General features: G+C 43.3%; 1 protein-coding gene and 1 non-coding gene across 8 annotated transcripts in view; both read right to left on the reverse strand.

Moving 5' to 3' along the window:
- The window catches only part of col12a1b (collagen, type XII, alpha 1b), a 75,918-nt gene that overhangs the window by 31,541 nt on the left and 23,872 nt on the right, over positions 1-20,505 (reverse strand). For 4 of the 7 annotated variants that reach the window (XM_035423305.1, XM_035423306.1, XM_035423310.1 and 1 more), the window contains 30 exons: positions 20,170-20,436; positions 19,616-19,808; positions 19,384-19,508; positions 17,445-17,594; positions 17,225-17,344; positions 16,903-17,067; positions 16,463-16,609; positions 15,582-15,721; positions 14,476-14,605; positions 13,555-13,700; positions 12,308-12,437; positions 12,046-12,182; positions 10,556-10,685; positions 10,134-10,273; positions 9,699-9,831; positions 9,575-9,595; positions 8,802-8,941; positions 5,837-5,966; positions 5,243-5,382; positions 4,692-4,821; positions 4,399-4,538; positions 3,818-3,947; positions 3,291-3,430; positions 2,719-2,848; positions 2,257-2,396; positions 1,797-1,920; positions 1,099-1,238; positions 827-956; positions 534-673; positions 69-198 (listed from right to left, as the gene is read on the reverse strand). In XM_035423305.1, the coding sequence (XP_035279196.1) occupies positions 69-198; positions 534-673; positions 827-956; positions 1,099-1,238; positions 1,797-1,920; positions 2,257-2,396; positions 2,719-2,848; positions 3,291-3,430; positions 3,818-3,947; positions 4,399-4,538; positions 4,692-4,821; positions 5,243-5,382; positions 5,837-5,966; positions 8,802-8,941; positions 9,575-9,595; positions 9,699-9,831; positions 10,134-10,273; positions 10,556-10,685; positions 12,046-12,182; positions 12,308-12,437; positions 13,555-13,700; positions 14,476-14,605; positions 15,582-15,721; positions 16,463-16,609; positions 16,903-17,067; positions 17,225-17,344; positions 17,445-17,594; positions 19,384-19,508; positions 19,616-19,808; positions 20,170-20,436 (4,158 nt within the window). The remainder of the gene's footprint in view (positions 1-68; positions 199-533; positions 674-826; positions 957-1,098; positions 1,239-1,796; positions 1,921-2,256; positions 2,397-2,718; positions 2,849-3,290; positions 3,431-3,817; positions 3,948-4,398; positions 4,539-4,691; positions 4,822-5,242; positions 5,383-5,836; positions 5,967-8,801; positions 8,942-9,574; positions 9,596-9,698; positions 9,832-10,133; positions 10,274-10,555; positions 10,686-12,045; positions 12,183-12,307; positions 12,438-13,554; positions 13,701-14,475; positions 14,606-15,581; positions 15,722-16,462; positions 16,610-16,902; positions 17,068-17,224; positions 17,345-17,444; positions 17,595-19,383; positions 19,509-19,615; positions 19,809-20,169; positions 20,437-20,505) is intronic. The other 3 variants (XM_035423307.1, XM_035423311.1, XM_035423312.1) reach the window with 3 other exon arrangements.
- LOC118230930 lies at positions 9,321-9,508 on the reverse strand. Its single transcript, XR_004765975.1, has one exon. It is a non-coding gene; the product is annotated as a U2 spliceosomal RNA (small nuclear RNA).

The raw sequence follows: 20,505 nt of genomic DNA on the forward strand, positions 1-20,505 counted from the left end.
TAACTATGAGATTAAGATAAATATAATGCAATTACACGTTTGATGTTTTGTAGGCACCCATCACTTACTTGTCTTTTCATTTTCAGACTGTGGTTTGCCCTCCATGTCAGGGTACACAGGCACAACTGTCACTGAGTAGACTGTGTCTGCCAGAAGGTTCCGCAGAACTGTATAAGGCGTGCCCCCAGAAACGTAATCCTGTTCATGACAAAAGGAGCCACGGGATCACTCAGGTGGCAGTGAATGACTTCAACTACAAAAATGTCAAGATATTCCCTCAGTTCAGGATGTTTCATTATGGAGAATGAGGATCATGCATTTCAAAAAGATGATTGCGGAGAACTTGTCACATATAAGAATCTTATGAGTCAGCCTGTTACATACAAGAAATTAATGAATGAGGCTTCATGAAGTGTAGATTCCTCATAAAACGCTGGCCCATAAACACTTGAAAGATATTCATTTTACCACTTAACCTTTGAGCACTATACAGGTTCAGGGGCGAATTAGAGGCAATAAGATGGCAGTGTTACCGTCCGCTCTGTGCCTCCTGTGGCAGGAACGTAGGAAACCTTGTACTGGCGCACGTTTCCCTCGGCTGGCTCCCAACGCACGTTGAGCGTGCTGATGGTGGGGTCCGTTACCTGCAGATTCCTGACTCCCCCCAAGGGCGCTAAGAAAAGAGCAGCCCTTAATTACCACACTGACAGTTAACTAAAATATATGTTGCTGTTAACGCCATGCTTTAATGTGCTGGAGGGTAATGCATATCAATTCATCACTGACAACCAGCAAACTGCCTAATTTATGTGCTGAATGTACTCACAAGTCTTGCCGTTTTCGGATTGGATTTGGCCGTCTCCTGCAGCATACACAGGCACCAGCGACACTGTGTAGACAGTGTCCGGCCGGAGGTTTTGCAGAACGGTGCTAGTTGTGCTTCCAGATACCTGCTCCTGCTCACAAAAAAAAGAGATGTTTCCATGGAGATTTTGGGGTACACTCAAGCTTCAACCCAGTACACATTTTGCCATTTAAAAGCGTAGAGTTTTGAAGAGGAACAGCAGGATGGAGAAGACAAGATGCTGACAATCTTACCATGAGCTCATCGCCCCCCGCGGTGGGAACGTAGATGATCTTGTACTCGCGAACGTCCCCGGCGGCTGGCTCCCAACGCACGTTGAGTGAGCTGATGGTGGGGTCCGTGACCTTCAAGTTCTGCACTCCACCCAAAGGCTCTGAGGAAAGCACAGCAATTCATTCCTTGAAAATTGATTTTCAAATATCGTTTCACAGATGTTTTCCATGAATAGCACATCTCCCATATCTAGCTTTTAGAGGGCAAAGCTATTGTCTATTTTACCTATGTGCTCAGCAGAAAACTGTATTCTGGGCAGTTCACAAACTTACAACAGTGGTGAGTACATGTTGTTTTAAGTACAGCAGACATAAACAGGGCTGTGTCAGTTGTCAATCAGTGCTGATACCACTTGATGGAGAGCAGGCTGATGTTAGTTTTAGGGCTGATCAATTTAATTTCCAGTCTTTTGAAGTTTTCGGCAAATGGAGACATTTAATCTAAAAAGTTGTTTTCTTGTGATTGATTTAACATATTTTACACATTTAGACAGCTGGATGGTTGCTGAAGCAATGCAGGTTTAAGTACCACTCTTTAAGATACAACAGCCGTACCCCCTGGGAATCAAATTTTTTGAGGTAATAAGCTAAGCTCCCTGCCCACTCCACCGCAGGCGCATGTAATGACTAAAATTGTCACGCGGATTCCTTCCACTCACTTGTCTTTCCCTTCTCAGACTGACGTCTGCCATCCCCTGCTGGGTACACAGGCAAAACTGTCACGGTGTAGAGGGTGTCCGGCAGAAGATTTCTCAGAACAGTGTTGGTTGAAGAAACTCTTTCCTGTTCAAAAAAAGGGAGAAAGTGTACGACTTGGAACCCATTCAAGGATAAAAACAAACATATTTTTCTTTCTGGCACTACAAGTGCATAATAAATGCCAGTTTACCCCTGATCTTCAGATTCTAATGGACAAGATGGAGCTAAGGGTGAGACTGTTTCCCAACATCTCAGCCCTCAGAATGGCTAATTTCACAGAGAAAGTGACATTTCAGACAAACGTATGCAAACCTGGTGATTTCCAATCAGGTAGCTTTTTTGAAAAAATGTTTTTTTAATTAGCTTGGAACGTTTACACTGTGCACATGTTTGATTAACAAGCTGACAGTGGCACTGTACCATGTTGTCGGGGCCCCCGGCAGCTGGCGTGTAGATGATTTTGTATTCGCGTACATTCCCTGGGGCGGGATCCCAACGCACGTTGAGCGTGCTGATTGTGGGGTTAGTAACCTGCAGATTCCTGATTCCCGCCAACGGCCCTGTTGGTGAGGTGCCAACAATTTAGTACAAGATAGGTTTGACAAAAAGAAAATACTGAATAAATGACTGTATAAACATATCACTGACAAAAATGAATAAATAAATCTGTAAGACATCTGAACTGCTTTAGTAATGCAACTTAAACCCTGCCCCTAGGCTCTGATGTATTTGCCTATGTGGAACTCCATCCAAGTCATATCTGGAAGTTCTAGACAGAGCAAGCTAGTGTTGTTCTCTGTAAAAGATTTTAACGGTTCACATCGTGATCTGTAACAGGCCTTCGTCGATCACTGATCCTAAAACTCATTTTGCCTGACTCACTTGTCTTTCCATTTTCTGACTGGCGTTTCCCGTCTCCTTCAGCGTACACAGGAACCAGCGAGACTGTGTAGACTGTGTCCGGATTAAGGTTCTTCAGAACAGCAGTGGTTGCACTTCCAGATACAGTGTCCTGTTGAGAAAAGGAACACATTTTACTCATGCGAATGTGGAGCTTGGGATGAAGCCAGGTCAACAAATGCCAGACGTGATGACATGGTTCAGTTAGTTGTGGTGCAGTAAAGGATTGACCATTGTGACAATCTCCCTCGTCTGTTAACAGTTCTGAGAGATGTTGAACAAATATTTGGACAACAGAATACAAATTTGGTGACAAGACAAATCAAGCAAATCAGTGGCAGCAAATACTCACAGAAGCTTTTTGCTCCATACCAAGACCAAACGTAGTAAGGCTAACGTAGCGCATGATCCTTAAAAGCAGATCAAATCTTTAATCACAAGTCACTATCTAGATACCATAGAGGGTTATGCAAGCCCGAGTCAGATTACAGCAAAATAACTGTGTAAATAAAGATCTGTCATAAGGGCAGGAAGTGAACAATGACAACTCTTACCGTGGTCTCTTCGCCCCCTGCCGCCGGGACGTAGATGATCTTGTACTGTCGCACGTCGCCGTCAGCTGCCCCCCAGCGCACATTGAGAGTGGTCATGGTTGGGTCCGTAACCTGGAGACTTTTCACTCCACCATAAGGCCCTGGAGAAACAAAAGGTGATATCATGGATCATGGCATAGCTGATCGGCAATTAACTGGATGTTACGTCCTGTTGATTGTAATCAATTTGTATTTTCTAGGTAATGCTTAGGATAAGAATGTCCATCTATTATGCAGGTGTTACATATGTAATGTAAATGCCAGTCCTCCCCAAGAGATTTAGTCTTTTCCCCATTATGCTGTAATGAATTTGGTCTTTCCATTAGTCGTATGACTTTTGCAGGGTCATATGACTTTTTATGCAAACAGAACAAGCTAGTGTTATACTCTATGATCTTTATAAAAAAATAACACAATCTGTAACAGCTGCAACAGTTTCATTGACCTTGAGGTATCATTGGCCCTAAAATGCATTTAACTTGACTCACTTGTCTTTCCATTTTCTGACTGGGATTTCCCATCTCCTTCAGGATACAAAGGAACCACTGACACTGTGTAGACTGTGTCCGGTTGAAGGTTCTGCAGAACAGTAGTCGTTGTACTTCCAGACACATGGTCCTGTTGAAAAAAGGAACAAGCATTTTGCTCATGCAAATGTGATGCTGAGGATGAAGGCAAGTCAACAAGTGACAGATGTGATGACATGGCTCGGTTAGTTGTGGTGCAATAAAGGATTAACCATTGTGCCAACCTCCCTCGTCTGTTTACAGTTCTAAGACATGTTGAGCAAACGTCAAATATTTGGACAACACGATGCTTATCCGGTGACAAGACGACCCAAACAATCAGTGGCAGCGATGTATCACAGAAAATCTTTGCTCCTTGCTAAGATTAAACAGTAAGGCTAATATAGCACATGAGAATCCTTAAAAGCGGATCCAGTCTTTTTAAAATTAAGACATTTTAGAAACCATGGAGGGTTATGCGTGTCTGAAGCGGATTACAGCAAACTAACTAAGCAAATACAGAGATGTGAATGGGGTGGGAAGCTACCAAAAGCAGTTCTTACCACAGACTCGTCTCCCCCTGCCGCCGGAGCGTAGACGATCTTGTACTGTCGCACGTCACCATCAGCTGGACCCCAGCGCACGTTGAGAGTGGTCATGGTCGGGTCTGTAACCTGGAGACTTTTCACTCCACCATAAGGCCCTGGAGAAACAAAAGGTAATATCATGGATCGTGCCATAGCTGATTGGCAATTAACTGGACGTTCCATCCTCAGGCTTCACAACAATAACAACATATACATTCAACAAAAATGAGAGCGCGGGTGAGAGGAACAAAACGAGAGAACACACTCACTTGTCTTTCCATTTTCTGACTCGCGTTTCCCATCTCCTTCGGCGTACACAGGAACCACTGACACTGTGTAGACCGTGTCCGGATGAAGGTTCTTCAGGACAGTAGCCGTTGTACTTTCAGGCACTTGTTCCTGTTGAAAAATGGGACAAATATTTTGCTCTTGCAAATGCAGTGCTTGGGATGAAGAAAGATCAGCGAATAACCAATGTGATGACATGGGCCTGCTGGCTTGTGATGCAGTAAAGGATCGACCATTCCTACAATCTTCCTCATCTGTTTACAGCTCGGAGTGATGTTGAACAAATGTGAAATATTTTGACAACACAATGCAAATCTTCTGACAAGACAAGTCAAACAAATCAGCAGCAACAGCGCATCACAAAAGGATCTAGACCCATACCAAGACCAAACAGAAAGGCTCACGTGGCACATTCTTAAAAGCAGACCGTAACTTTCGTCATAAGAGACACTTTCAAAATTGTAGAGGGATATGTAAGTAAAATGACTATGTATATAAAGGGACGTCATGAGGGTAGGAAGACAACTCTTACCATGGTCTCATCACCCCCTGCCGCAGGGGCGTAGATGACCTTGTACTGTCGCACATTTCCATCAGCTGGTGACCAGCGTACATTGAGAGTAGTCATGGTTGGGTCTGTAACCTGCAGATTTTTCACTCCACTAAAAGGATCTGGAGAAAGAAAAGGTGATATAATTGCATACTGCCGATCATAATCATTTTTTATTGATTAAACTATGCACCTATTATGCAGGTAACTGCCTGTGCTCTCCAAGAGACCAAAACAATCGGCCTCTTTGCCTGCATGCCACTTTAAAATCTGCAGAAGTCAAAATTACATTTTTCAAAGTCTGGGTTTTCCTTTAAAAATATACATTTTAGCCTAGCGTGCTTATACAATGCTTATACAATATGCTTTTTCTGAATATATCCTGCTCAAACCCTGACAGTGATGCAGAGTGAGGTTTTGCACTTCAGGACACAATCCTCCTGTGGCACTAAGGAACAAGGCTTCCCTTTCAGCGATGATTAATGACACACCGTCATGAAGAAGGCCAAATGCAACGGGTGGTCCCTCCCTTTGTTTGGGGTTGGCAACGTGGGTCAAATTTCTTTTGCCACTTACTTGTCTTTCCAGTGCCAGATATGCTCAGGGGGCCCCCAGTAGGATAAACTGCAGCCACGGAAATGGAATAGAGTGTGTTAGGGATAAGCTTCTGGAGAACGGTGCTGGTCTTCTTCGGTCCAACCTGGACCTGTTCGGAACAGATGTCAACACTTAGTGACTATCGTTTGCTTTCAACAGATGAGAACATCACTTATTTTTCTTTTCTTTTCTCAGAAGGAGGAGTCCAGAAGCAATTCATTTAAAAGGAGTTGAAGGCAGCCGACAGGCTATGCAGCAACACTTTGAGCACAAATACAACATCAGCCCTGAATACACAAGCCTCTTTTCCTTCTGTGCTATGGCGGGTCTGGCGCCAAACCATTGTGCTTCATCACACTTAATGTTTCAGCAAACCTGTCCAATGGAAGCTCAACTAGAACTTTGGACTGCCAGATCTTCCGTATAGTGGAGACTAATGCATACTGTTACTTGGGACAGTGTAGACTTGCAAACAGCTATATGCCCTTCCCTCAAGTCTAGTTCACCAAATTCCCCACCAAGTCATTTCTGTATAAGCTAACGCTGCAACAAAAAGTTCCCCGAAGGCCAGATCTTAATCCTCTGCCATTTATTGTGTATACAGTGCTTCTTTTCAGGATACTGCAACCTGGCTTGGCCTACACAATAAACACTAAAACAACTAGATTACATACTCCAAAATGTTTTGGAGAAAAATTATAAATGGCTTCCTTCAAAATAAATGCAGTACTGGGCTCTCCTTTAGACATTTACAATACATTCTGTGCAATATATGAATTTGGTGAATTAGAACAAAAGGGAACTTATTTTAAGATTTACAAATGATTCACAGTAAAATGTGAATTTTAATTACAGTGGCATGGTAAAGTACATGCAATAAATCAGCTCATGGAAGCACAGCATTAACTATTTTTAATTCGGGGTTTTGGTTCTGAACGGTGGGCTGGACTCTATAGCAGGACCTGTTTTTGTCTGTTTTGTACACATATTTTAGAAAGTAAGCTTCACACACTATGCTTTTAACCATGATTTTTCATAAGATAAATATACTTGTTACTTCAAACGAAATATAGAGTAGCTCATCGTGTTGTTCACAAAAATGTAGCTCAAACAAATGATAGATCTGAAGATATCATTGATGATGATCACTTCAGTCATCTTGAAAGATATATAGCATATTTCAAAGGCTCCACAAAATTAAAAGAACAGGGGTTACTACATTTCATTATGTTAAATGAAAAAATAAATAAAAGCTTTCCAAAAAAAAATCATAGATATCAGAATAAAATATTTATCTCAATTATTTTGGAGGGGAGAGATGATATTAAGTGATCAAAACAATCTGTAAAAATTCATCCAATACTGGTATGCTAAAATCTTTAACTTTTTCAGCATGTCATAGTCCATAAAGCATGCAGGCACTTTAGAGATTAATGTCATAGCTTTTCAAAGACGCAATGCAATGTGTAACCAACAGGATGTTTTTCATATAACTGCAAAATGTTCCAGACAAAATGTTTCCAAAAGGCTATTTGTTCCCAAGATATTTCGACTGGTAATCAAAACTGTGGTATCACACAAACATGTAGACTTGGCAGTGATATTTAGCATTCTGACTACATAAACAGATTGAAGAACAATACTGATATCCAAACTAATGAAGTGAGTGAATATGAATAATCCTGTGTGTAGAGTTTAATACTAGTAACCCATGACAATCCAGAAGTGAAAATCAACTACTTGCTTTATACAGATGATCAGTGACCATTTATGTGACACGAATGAGGTGTCAGTGACTGCTCATTGTGCACCAATGATTAGACTAGTCTATTTATATTGGTATCTACCATGTATATTCTAAACACAGGTAACATATAACTTATTTCAAAAACAAATAGCAAATGGAGAAACAGGTGTGCTTATAATCATATAAATATAACGGATTACAGATGTCAATTTGTATTTTGGAGATTAAATCTAATCTGACAAGTACCAAGCAATAGCAAAATATGAGCAAGATTACCAAGAGCTGGTCAGGACAAATCCTGAAAAATTATTTAAAAATTAAAATTCAGGCGTTGTCAAAACACTGTATTATCAGAATTTGCCTGGAAAAGGCCCTGGTGACTGGGGTATCCAGCACACATTTTGTTGTTTCAAATTAAACTAAACACAAAGCACTTACTTGTTGAAAAGCAGAAAAATACCTATTGGGTTCCGATAACTACATTTTTGGCAAGTATTGCTTGTCCCAAATCCAGGTTTCCAGTAGTGTTTCTACATTCAAAATAAAATTCCCCTTGAGCACTGAATTGAATGCCAGATTTCAGATTACTTTGCAACAGTTTAGTTTAATTTAGTTTTTCATTTAGTTTAATTCAGTTAATACAAAATTAAAACAATGAATCTGATTAAAAGACTATTATAAATAATTTAGAATAAAACCAAAGATTTGCTTAAAGAATGACCATGTCACACATTGTTGGACTTTCTTACTGCAATATCCCATTTTAAAAACAACTAAGAATAAACCAGGCTAAATAAACCAGTGTCCATCTGAAGACCAGGAAAGTGATGGCATCACCACTAGCTCATATTGTTTGACTGTGTAAACACAACAGTTACAGTAAACACTGGATGCATTAACACCAGAGAAAGGTCAGAGCTTCGTGGAATCTCTATTTGGCAGCCCGCACTGTTGACGCAAACCACTACGGCCCTGGCTTGTCCACCAAATATGGACTACCATTTCTCTGAAACTAAAGTATAACATTATAACAGTATCATAAGCATAGTGTGTGTGAGCATGTGTGTGCAGCTGAGAAAATGGTGAGCATAGGCTTTGCTTGACTACCCAGTGGACAGTGCCTCCTTCCTTTATGTTTTAGAGTCTGTGAGCAGTTTGGAGCACCGAACACCAGTACTGACACTCGGGGACACTTACAGTAATGTTCTTTCCCCCGGCCACTGGCACATAGGTGATCTGGTAGTTCTTGACCTGGCCCGGGGCGGGGTCCCACTTCACTGACAGGGAGGTGGTGGTGGCGTTGTACACGTGCATTTTCCCTGGAGGCCCCATGACCACTGGAAAGTCACATGGTACAATGAGGACATGTAGGAATTGGTGCTTTCTAAAAAGCACGCGCCATTTAATTTTTTTAATGAAAATATTTTTAACTCACTGACAATTGTCTTGCACATGCAGAGCTGTATGCGATATACATTACACACAAACAATACAATACAAGACTATACAGTACGAGACAATATTTTACACGAACACAAAGCTCTTCGCAAAAAATTTTTTACAACATTTTGCACAAAGCAATACTTTACACAAAGACACAAATCTACACAAGCCAATGTTTTAGACATAGCAATACTTTACATAAAGACAATGCTTTCCACAAAGACAATACTTTACACAAGGACAAACACACAAGACAAAACTTTACACAGAGAAGTGCATCGTACACATGGAAGGCACAGCAACATTTTTATGGACATGTTAACAGACGGAGCAAGCCTTTTCTCTGTCTTCCTGTTCTAAAAATCTGTTTAATATGTTGCCGACCAATGGGGGCACATGAAATATTAAACTGATAAGAACAAGTACTGCACTCAGTCGTAGCTCAAAGGCACAGAAGCGCTTAGCATCACTGTTGCGAGCATTAGCATTATCGGTACAGCGGCACCGTCATAACCAAACAAACGTACCAGGCTTACTGCTCTTTGACACTAGAAGGGATATTAGAAACAGGTTCACATTAGTACGTTTCAGCTGTGTAAAAGTAGATCACAATGAAAGATTTGTTTCTGAAGGAAATGAGAGGATGCTTACAGGTTCGCTGGCTGCCCATGAGTTCCTCGCTTTCTGACTCGTCTGGATAGATGGCTGAGACGGTCACATCATACATAGTGTCAGTTTCCAAGTTTTCCAAAACAAGGGTGGTCTCATCGCTGTTAAGAATGGCCTAGGAGGAGAATACTCATATTTAGATGTTAGGTTCATGTGCATATTGCAGTTGTACTTGCCTTTATTTGACTGGCACTAAGAGAATGATCAAGAAATTAATCACATCTCATTTCATTCACTTGCATAGTGGCTGAGTCTACAGTGTTGCTGCATATTGTATTGTGGTGCTTGATTATTTTATAATTTTAAATTGCTTTTGATAAAAGTGTCCGCCAAATGATAAAAAAATGAACTGTAGGAATACACTCAAACAGGAATATTATCTTTGCTATGTCCTGCTGAGTCAACTGGCGTGCTTACAGTTTCAAAGTTTTGCTCGCCCTTCTTCGTCCAGGAAACTTTGTAGAGGGCCACATCAGGTGCCCCATGTTCCCAGGTGGCCCTGAAAGAGGTCTGGGTAACCTCTGAAAACCTAAGGTTTTTCGGAGCAGGAACAACATCTGTACGGAAGACAATACATTTGTAAGGGGACCACAGATAACCATGTTATTGGTGACTGAAAAACCATTAGGTCCATCACCACTTCATGCCACCGCTGCTTACCCTCTGAAGCTCTTAGCCCACCACTAACTAGTTTCCTGGGAGAAACCCTGAGGTCCTTTTAGAGCAGGGCAAACCGTATTCTACACTCTCTGAGAGAGAGTCTGATAAGAACAGACTCTCTTACACACACACACACACACACACACATGAATGATTCTGAGGAGATAATTATGACATACCCGTGACAGCCTGTCCAAGCATTGGGTTTCCAACTCCCTCATCATACTGTGGTGTGACCGCAACGTCATACTCAGTTTGGGAGATGAGGCCACCAACATCCAATGTTGTTATGTGACCACCTACCTCAATCTATTATCAAATGAGAAAAAAAAGATCAGCAATGTCCAAATGCGTAGAATTTGTAGAATTACAAAAACAACAGGAAAAGTACCAAGAGAGACATCTGAATTGTAGACATGCTTCCCAAATAAAAATTAGGATGCAAGTATAATGTAGTGTAAAAAAATTGCTTTTCGATCTATGCCATCTTTATTCAAGATTTTTTACTTCACAGTTACTTTGGCATGTTTTATATCTACTGACAATCAACTGAACTCCCCTTTTTGATATGGGATATGAAGGTTAACCACTGGAAAGAATGTCTTAGAATGAATCACATTCTTTCAAATGTTCTCCCATTCATTTTTAAAAGGTCCAAACCAGAAAGAAAGGCATGGTCCTTTCTAAAATGAGTCTCTTAATCCAGCTTGTCCAGTCGTGGTTAAAAAATACCCATAAAACTAATCTCGAGCATCACACAGTCTGAAGTCTGTGTACCCTCATGGAACTGGCTTAAAAGTGACAGCTTCAGCTTCATACAGTACAGCAAAGTCAGCAGGGCTGTCCATTACTGCAAGTCGCCATAGATCCATCATCTTACATTTCTCCCAGTTTGGGATGCAAATATGGAAATGGGGAGCAAAAATGGAAATCTCAAAACATAAATCCATTCTGGTTACTTTCTGGAAAGCTGAAAAGCTTTTTGAAAAATGTTGAAAAGAACATTCTAGTTTGACTTAAAAAAAAAGTTCTTCCAAAAAACAGTCCAGGGTCCTGCGGCTTATCAGGTGGAGGAGTATATATCATCCATCAGACATCGGAGCTGTTGCCCAGTCATTTTTTTCTTTTTTGGAGCGGCGCATTTCCTGAGGGCTCTGGCCCACAGGCACAGCTTAAGTTGCCTTTCATTTCTCTTAAGGTCCACGTGAGAGAGGTGGAGTGCCACGGGCACGTTTATCCCTCCAGGCGTGGCAGCCGGGCTGGACCCAGAGGCCTTCGCCAGCCTCTGCCCCCTCACCGCTCCTGGTCTGTAGAAGGGGCGGGTCACGCTGTGGGGAGAGCGAAGGGTGGCTCGGCTCCAGCGACTTGTCGAAAAGTCCAATGGCCGTGCGTTCGGGCCAGGAATCTGTTCTTCCACTTTGTCTTCGGGAAGCCAAATCCTTCATTTGGTGAGCTTTTCAGAGGCCTGAATATCCCTTGCTACTGATAGTTTGCTAAAACAAAAAACCTTCATTTATGAAATTCAAATAGCACTGTCTGAATTTTTCTATCATTAATATTTCCAGGTTTTCCTGAAATTGCTCTTGCAGATATAATGCTCTGAAAGGAAACCACGTCAGATCACAGAAACAAACCTTTGGGATGGAACGTTCCAGTGGTAGATTTTTACCTCTTTGAGATCTCCGTCCGTTGGTTTATACGTGATGATGTACTTGCGCACGTTGCCCGGTGCCGCATCCCAGTTGAGCTTCATGGTGCTGTGGGTGACATCGGTGACCCTTAGCTTGCCCGCGGGCGGCATGGGCCCTGGCACAAAAAGAGATAAAGATGGAGACTCAGAGAGAGAGAGAACAGCCAAGAATGAGACTGAGCGCGGGAACCAGCTGAATAATGCGGCGGTTAAAGAAACGGTAGCTGAGAGCTGTACGCACGGGTAACCCCTTGCTGGCTCAGGGGGTCGCTGGCCTCTTCATCGTGGAGGGCGATGAGGGAGAGAGTGTAAGCTGTGTTGGGGATCAGATGTTCCAGCAGGACCTCGGTCACTTCTCCCCCAACGCGCACCTGCGGGGAGTTTAACAGCCCAGTCGTTAAGACAGTGGCTGAGCCATAACTCACGCAGGACGGAACCTGAACACCTGGTCTGTGGTCTAAGCCAGCAATCACCCAGTCTTAAGTTATGGTCACAGACGGCTTTGCATGACCATCCGGATGACCCCCGTGGCTCGAAACGTCCCCAGAATGAACCGCATCTGTTCACATATTATAGTCAACACATATCATCTCTAACGTCTAGAGGGGAAACGTCCTTAAAAAAACATACACAGAGTCAATACGAGCTAATCCTGTCCATTAACAGCAGCGTCCAAGCTGCGTTTGAAAGACCTGGTGTGAACACCACACCACATCAGCAGAGAAGTTACTCAGCACCTGGTGATGTCCATGGGTCACAGACTTAAAGCAGTCATTGCATGTAAAGGACATGTGACAAAGTACTAAATATGAACAACTTTCATTAACAGTATGGTGCCCTGAAATGGCAGGGGGCTATGTATGAAAATCGTGTAATTTCTACATGAAACCAAAACTTTAACCACATGTGAATTATTGGATTACAATATCTAAAATTTTGGAGTACCGAGCCAAATCAAAAACAAAAAAGACTTGTCCAAAAACATTATGGAGGGTACTGTATGTACAAGAGTTGACTGCGGTCGGTAGCACCATAGGGTGATGTGCGATTGCTGATTGCATTGCCCAGGGTATTGGAAGGTTCAGTCGGTTAGGGGTCCATGTTCCTTGCAATCCAGTGACCCATGCTGGTCGATCAGGCGCCCGTGGACTGCACGCTAAAGTCGCATATGAAAGGTCTTCCTCCAGCTCCACCATATGCAAGCTTAGCTCTAGTCCGCGGCGTGAAAAGAAGCAGCTGATGAAGTCCTCTGAAGGAAAACCGTGGATCTCTACACTCTCCCAAACTGGCATTAGTGCTCATGCCCTAATTGGGGTGGTATTTGGATACATTGAGTCCCATGCTGGGAGCCAAATTTATATCCCATTTATTTCCTGCTATGGTACTAGCATCAACTGACCTCGGGGTCCTGCTGAAGGCACTGCTCAAAGGTAACAGGGTATTTACCAGTGTGACAGTCATAAAAATAGTGTGCTCGGTAAGTCTTACCTCCTTCTCCACTGTGGGCACAGTGGCGTTGAGCGCGCTGTAAAGCAGCTGGTAGCCGGTGGCCCCCGCGGCCGCATCCCATTTCACCCTCATGGTGGTGGTGGTTTCATCAAACACCCTCATGCGCGTCACACCAGGGAGTGGCACTGCAGGGTGGATGAGTCACACATGGAGGAACATGGAAAAACTGTGCTCATCCTACGGTAAATGTCCCAGACAACGGTCACCATAACACAGGGTTGCCAAGCACAATCACACACAGTCACACGTGCAATGACACATGCATACAGAAGATACTACTCTTTCTCTCTTTTGTCTGTTGCAGCAAAGTTACTTTAAATTCCAGCTGGTAAAAGTAAACAGACCAGAAAATGCTACTGCACAGGTATTTTATAGCCTGGCTTGATGTGTCTATGGCAAAATGAAATGTTTAACTTAGCAATGAATAGGCCAGCAACCTGTTCCAGGACAAGTCCAGAATATGTAAACGGGTGCCCTTCCAAACCAAATTTATTAAAAAGAGTAGAATCACAGTGTGCTACGGAAATATTTTATTTTGAGATTAATATTGTGTGAAATGATTTAATGAAATTTACCAAAAACTGAGCCTTAAAAATAACAACGGAGACCTCTCTGGCAAATTGAGTCTTTTCAGAAGCTCCTTCTGGCCAGTATTTAGATATTTCTTATCATTATTTGTTCTTAGAAGGAGAGAGAAGTCAAGGGGGCAAAAAAGGCTGTGATGGATTTGAGCTAACAGTGCCGTTGCTTTCGCAGAAAGATACAAGCCCAAACACATGCACTACGCAGCGGACTCATGGAAATGATTTCAGGGTTTACTTTTACCAAATGAAAAGAGGCTGAAAGAAAATGGGAAACAAAATAAGGAAAATGAAAGAGAGTAAACAGCCTCGTGCTTACAGGTGGTTTCTGTGCCTTTCAGTGGCTCACTGCTCACTTCACCCGAGATGGCGTGAACCTTGACGATGTACTCCGTCAGAGGAGTCAGGTTTTCCAGGACCGCAGTGGTCACCGTCCCGTCGACAAACATCTGCAGAAATACAGAGGACGATAAGCTTGGGCAAGGAGGAGGTTTTTTTTTCCCAACACCACCATGTCAGAAATACTTCCAACAACACTTGAGCTGGGTAATTTAAGTTACCCAGCTCAATTGTTGTTTCAGATCAGTCACTGGAATACATTGGAGTAATGCCAATCAAACTCCACATTCATTGGTGTTTTGCATCAATTATCAGTTAAAGAAGCTGTTTATCAGTTAAGGAACACACTATGCTCTGGAAAGAGTTAATTTTGAGATGCCGTTATCATCAAGGACCATCAAGGAAAAGTTAAAATTCAACCACACTCATACGCTACTGTCCCTTAAGTAGCAGAAAAGATTAAATCACAAACATAATCAAGTTTTATTGAATGGCTGTGCTTGCATAAACTCCTGACTGACTGGGAGCCATTTCATTTGTTAGACAAAGTCAAAACTCCTGTGTTCTGCCATGCTAGCTTCAGCAGGTCCAGCAGCACTTAGAGTAGGGGTGGAAAATAGCCAGCCCCCGGCATCTGGACCACGGGGACCTGGGGGTGAACCTCAGACCGAGCAACGTAACTCATGGCAGGTGCATCTAAACGAGGCACAACGCCACAGATCTCAGCCATGGGAGATCAAACGAAACCAAACCCTCCCCTCTGACAGAGTCTGTCGGGAGCGGGGCACCTGATAACAACCGGTGGATATATATCAGGCACTGTACTATGGGAGCGTCACAGGTCTGAAACCTGGGCACTGTCTCAAAGCGGGCGTACATCTGGGTCGAGGCAACACCGAACCCCAGCGTCAAATCGATCCTGTCAGCCTTCGCTGCCGTGAGCCGAGGTGCTCTGGAATCCTGGGAAGTCCGAATCAAAGCAAGCAGTGAATCCTTTTTTTTTGAAAGCCTGAGCCCAACTGAAAGAGGCTATGACAGGGGCAGCTTCGCAGCTGGAGGGGCGAAGAGAGCGGTTGGTCAGCTCACCTCTAGGGGCCGGCCCCCGGCTGCGACCACGTACTCCACCCGGTACTTTTCCACAGGCCCGGACGGTGCAGTCCAGGTGGCACGGAAGGAATGGTGGGTCACCTCAGAAGTCACCAAGTTGGTGGGCGGCTCCAGTTCATCTTGGGAGAGAGCACGTGGAATGTGAGTCTGACCCATGACTCTGAGGCCACAGTGTGAGCCACGCCTGCTGATCGACTAGGGCTTAGCTGCCAGTGGGGTCCTCAATTATCCACATCATCCTCTCAAAAGACTCCTAATTTTTCCCCTCTGCGTTTTGCTAAATCATAAACAGCCCTTTTACTTTTGATTAAAAAAAGGAAAGCATTCGACCCAAAGCTTTCCATAACCTTGTTATCTTTTCTTTTTTCCTTTTTAATAATACTACTTACACAGCGCAATCTGTCAGGCTTTTAGACTGTTTCCATATTGGTTGGCGAATGTTCCCGTTTTTCTCTTTTGCCTTCTGTGTGAGCCAATTCAGGCGGCCATTACCAGGCCTCCGTGACTCCCGTACACAGTTAAGCCTGTTTATGAAGCTCAGAAAGCAGTTCGGCACGATCTGTTCTGCCTCGCTGAAATAATGACCTCAAGAAGGGACCGCTCTCCTAACTCCGCGGGACTGAAGTGCGCTCATATAGCAGCCATTGCTGCCGACATTCGAAAAGCATCAGCTTGGCTCTGTCGCGTCCACGTGTCTAGCTGCCAGGGCAGCATAAATATTTCAGATAAATGGGTTTCTACAACATTGGCGCTGCTAGTATGGTGCTCTAGTGGGATTTTTCATTGTGTCTCAGACTGGAAAGTAAGGGAGATCGACGGACAGTAAAACTGAGAAATGGGGTTCGCTAGGGCAACTTTACCTGAACCTTTGACACTGTTACAGAGGTTGACGGTGAGGTCATCCACAATGTCCAGCAGGAAAGAAAAGTCTTCCACATTGTACATGTGGATCTCATCAGGATCTGAGGCAATGGACCTCAATTCATTTTCATCTGCATTTTTGACACCTAAACACAGAACATTCGTATTTCAGCTCCTCTTTCTGTGCCGAAGTGAAACACAGCCAACAACACATTTGCACTCATTTGAGACCCATTTTCCCATGAACACAGTCAAGCATAGCAAGTATTTTTCCATTCCAAAGTTCATCACTGAAAATAGGAAAAAATGAATATAATAGCCAGCTAAGAGCTTCCAATAGTGTCCCTCAAGCACCATGTCAACCTGAGGACACAGGGAACTTACATTTAGTTTTAAAGCAATTAAATTCTTTCACGCACTAATGGGAATCATTACCCACCAATAGCATACAGTTCAATGCCCTCATTCCTCAGGTTTGCAGAGTTTTGGTCAATTTCGTCTTGAGATTTTCCATCAGTGATGAGCACGCCGATCTTTCTAGCATCAGGCCGCAGTCCTACATTGGGTTTGAAGTTGTTCTGGAGGATGTAGTTCAAAGCAAGACCTGAGAAAATAAGCAAGAATAAGTTATATGTAAATCATACATACTGGAAATATATACAATTTATGTAGGAAAAACCAAATTTGTATAGCTTGATGTTTACATATTCCCCACCACCTCCCCCAAAAATGAATAAAGAAATATGAAAATGGCATAATACCTGTCAGTGTGTTCCCCCCTTTATATGGTAGGCTGGCCACAGCATCCAATAATTCCTGACGAGTTTTGTGAGCATTTAGGTGCCACTCGGTCTTGGGGTCACCACTGTACTGAGCCAACCCTGCAATGTCAACGGGACCACGGTAAACACATCTGACCTCGCACTGCACCAAAATAAAGCACTCCTTCAACCGTAACCAAAACCAAAACAGGAGACTGACCGATCTGAACCCGGTCCGGACCGATGTCGAAGACGCCCACCATGCTAGAAATGAACGACCGGATGGTCTTGAAGTTCAGGCGCCCGATGCTCCATGACCCGTCCACTAGCAGGACAATGTCAGCCTTGGCGGCGGTCTTACATTGGACGTCTGTAGGGCCACAGAACAGGAGAGTCAGAAAAACCACTACACCCTACATCGACTACATCCAGCCTGCTGAGCATGATTCAGGCTAACTTGCCGAATGACTTGGGTGAGATAAGAATGAAAACAAGGTGAAAAAGAAAAAAGTTGTAAGGATGAGCAATGAAGGAAAAGAAACGGCAACTGAAGTCAAACAAGCAAAAACACAGAACAGTTCTTCATTCGTTTTCACAAACAATCACGACAAGCAGAACAAACATATATTTTATTGTTTCTTTAAACAGATTTTCTGTACATCGATCATTCTTGTTACAGCTTCGAAGGCATTCACAGTGTAAACTCCACGCCGGGCTTTTCTGTTTTTCTCTGTCCCGATCCTCCAGTAGAGAAATATACAGGCTCTTCTCGCCTGAGGCTTGGAGGAGGTTTCTGGAGCTGTTAAGGAACTCATCCCACAGAACAACAAAAGACACCCTCTTGACACATGATATACGAGAGGCTCATTTGTGAGAATTATTGCACATTCCTCGTCGGCACAGGGCTCGCTTCAGCAGGCACCTGCAGGGTGAAAAAGATCTCTCGTCCACTGCGTAAAAGCACAGATGCACACTTTAGACACAGCACACATCTGCCGCAGTCTCCACAATTGAAAACAGGTCACGAGAAAATTGATTTATTTTAATGAAAGGAAAGGAATGAACTTGATGTCTGACAAATTATGAGGATGAGTTATTTCAAGCTATCAAAGCTGTAGAAAATGTTTTTATGCTGTTATTTTAAAGAAGCGAAACCTTTATTTTTCCCATTAAATAACTTTTAATAATAATTTTAAGGATTTAATTACTTTTAATTTAATTGCTACATGAATTAATCGCATTATTCAGTAGTTCTTTACTTTATTGGACTTCTGTAAACATATAATTACCTGTCAGTCCAAAGTGAGATTTATTTCAGTCCCCCCCCCCCCCCCCCCCCCCCCCAAAAAAAAAAAAACTCCAGCAAAGAAAAGGCTATAACCAAGGAATGCAATTTTCATGAGAGGAACGAACAGGAAGATTAGGCAGGCCATCCTTTTCCTAATTAAAAGTTAAGTGCGTCCTGTCCTAAGCCTTTGAGCCTTACCTCTCAGTGTCGCCCCTACACCTCTGGGATGTCACATCCCCGCTGGCCGGCACTATCACTCTATCTGCTACTGATTACGCAAAGAATTTCTGCCGAAGGTCACCAAGGTCTCTAGAGGCTTATATGAAAAACATAACATTCTCCTTGCCTCATATTCTTCATGGTTGCCCAAGTGCTGCAGACTTTTTTTTGGGTTGTCAAACATTTGTAATTGCAAACAGATCATTATTATTATTTCCATTCTGCCTGCTGCGGAGGGAAAAAAAATGAACCCTCTCTGTCAAGCAGCCATAAAACTTACAGCTCAGAAAATCCGAGCAGATGGAATATTAAAATATTACTTTGCGACTGCACAATTAGGTTTGAGTGTAGGGTACAAATATTTTTATGGTTATAAATAACAAAGAGAAGGAAGACAAAAATATGAAATACGAATCTGTTGCAGACTACATGTCGCATTGCCCGTGAAAGTAAATGCTGATACTGCTTATTCATATTTCACATTACATTTCATATGCTTTGATGAATACAATGAACATTACGTTACTTCAAATGAAGCTGAAGCTGGATTTTGATGCAGAGTACTTATGTGAATGAGCTTTGTGTTGTTTGTAGCAAGCTTCTTTACTTCAAGTTGGTCCTGTTGGTTTTTGGGGGAGGCGAGATGTTCTACCTGGTGTAGCGATGACTGGGGGGTCAGGCGCATCAGAGAGGGTGGTCTTCTCCTCTCCAGCCAATGGCAAGCTCAGTCCTCCATCAAACATTCCAGACACACTCACAGTGTACTTTGTGCCAGCCCTGACCCAACAAGAAAACATACAGACATAATGAGTCAAGCAGGAATAAAAAGGCACGCGTGCATTGGCAACAGAGATCACAATTTGATCCAACAAATGCTATTATACCTGAGTTCTTCCAGAACCACTGTGTTGTCATACGGCCCAACTTGAAGCTCGCCGAGGTCCACCTCGTTCTCGGAGGGGTGAAATGTCACTTTGTACCCTCGTACATCCCCCGGAGCGGGGTCCCAGCTAACCCGAAAACTGGTCTTTGTTGGCTCTGAAGTCTGGAGGTTTCTAGGACCCTTGAAAGGTGAGACTACATGGGAAGAAAACAAGCAAGAAGAAAATGTTATCTACCAACTGCAGGAGGCACCGAACAACATGAATCAGCAGAATTTGAATTGAAACAGACATTTGCAGAGCGAAAATTTACATTCCAGACTGAGGGAAAGGATCATAGTTTCACCATCGCTGGCTCCTTAAACCTAGTCCATTACATTAATGAGCGTCAAGACCCACCAATAATATTAGGTGATCGAATGAGTCTCATATGAGATTGTCAAGGTGCAATGAAGTGCATGAAGTGCCGTTGCCATCCTCAGAAAAGCCAACCCCCAATCCCACAGTGCAACAGCACAGTCTCATCACTCATGTGGTGAATTTATAGACCAACGTACGTGTCATTCCTACTCCTTGCCTTGCTTTTCCTTCTCCTCGCTTGTAGACGGGGTGCACCATGATGTCGTAAGTGGTCAGGGGCTGCAGCCGCCTCAGGACCGTGGTGGTGACGTTCCCCGGCACCTTGGCCGCCAGCTGCTTCCCCCCGGTCTTGGGTCGGTACGTCACCCGGTAGCTCACCACTTTGCCCGGCGCCGCCTGCCAGGTCACCCTCATGCTCTTCTCCGTCTCCTCGGACACGGCCAATGTTTTGGCAGCCTCCGAAGCTGAGGGGGTGAAGCAGGGTGAGAAGGGCTGCGGGTTAGATCAACCATCATCTAGACCAAATGTGGGCA

The sequence above is a fragment of the Anguilla anguilla genome, chromosome 6, assembly GCF_013347855.1.
Source record: "Anguilla anguilla isolate fAngAng1 chromosome 6, fAngAng1.pri, whole genome shotgun sequence".
Taxonomy (NCBI): Eukaryota; Metazoa; Chordata; class Actinopteri; order Anguilliformes; family Anguillidae; genus Anguilla; species Anguilla anguilla.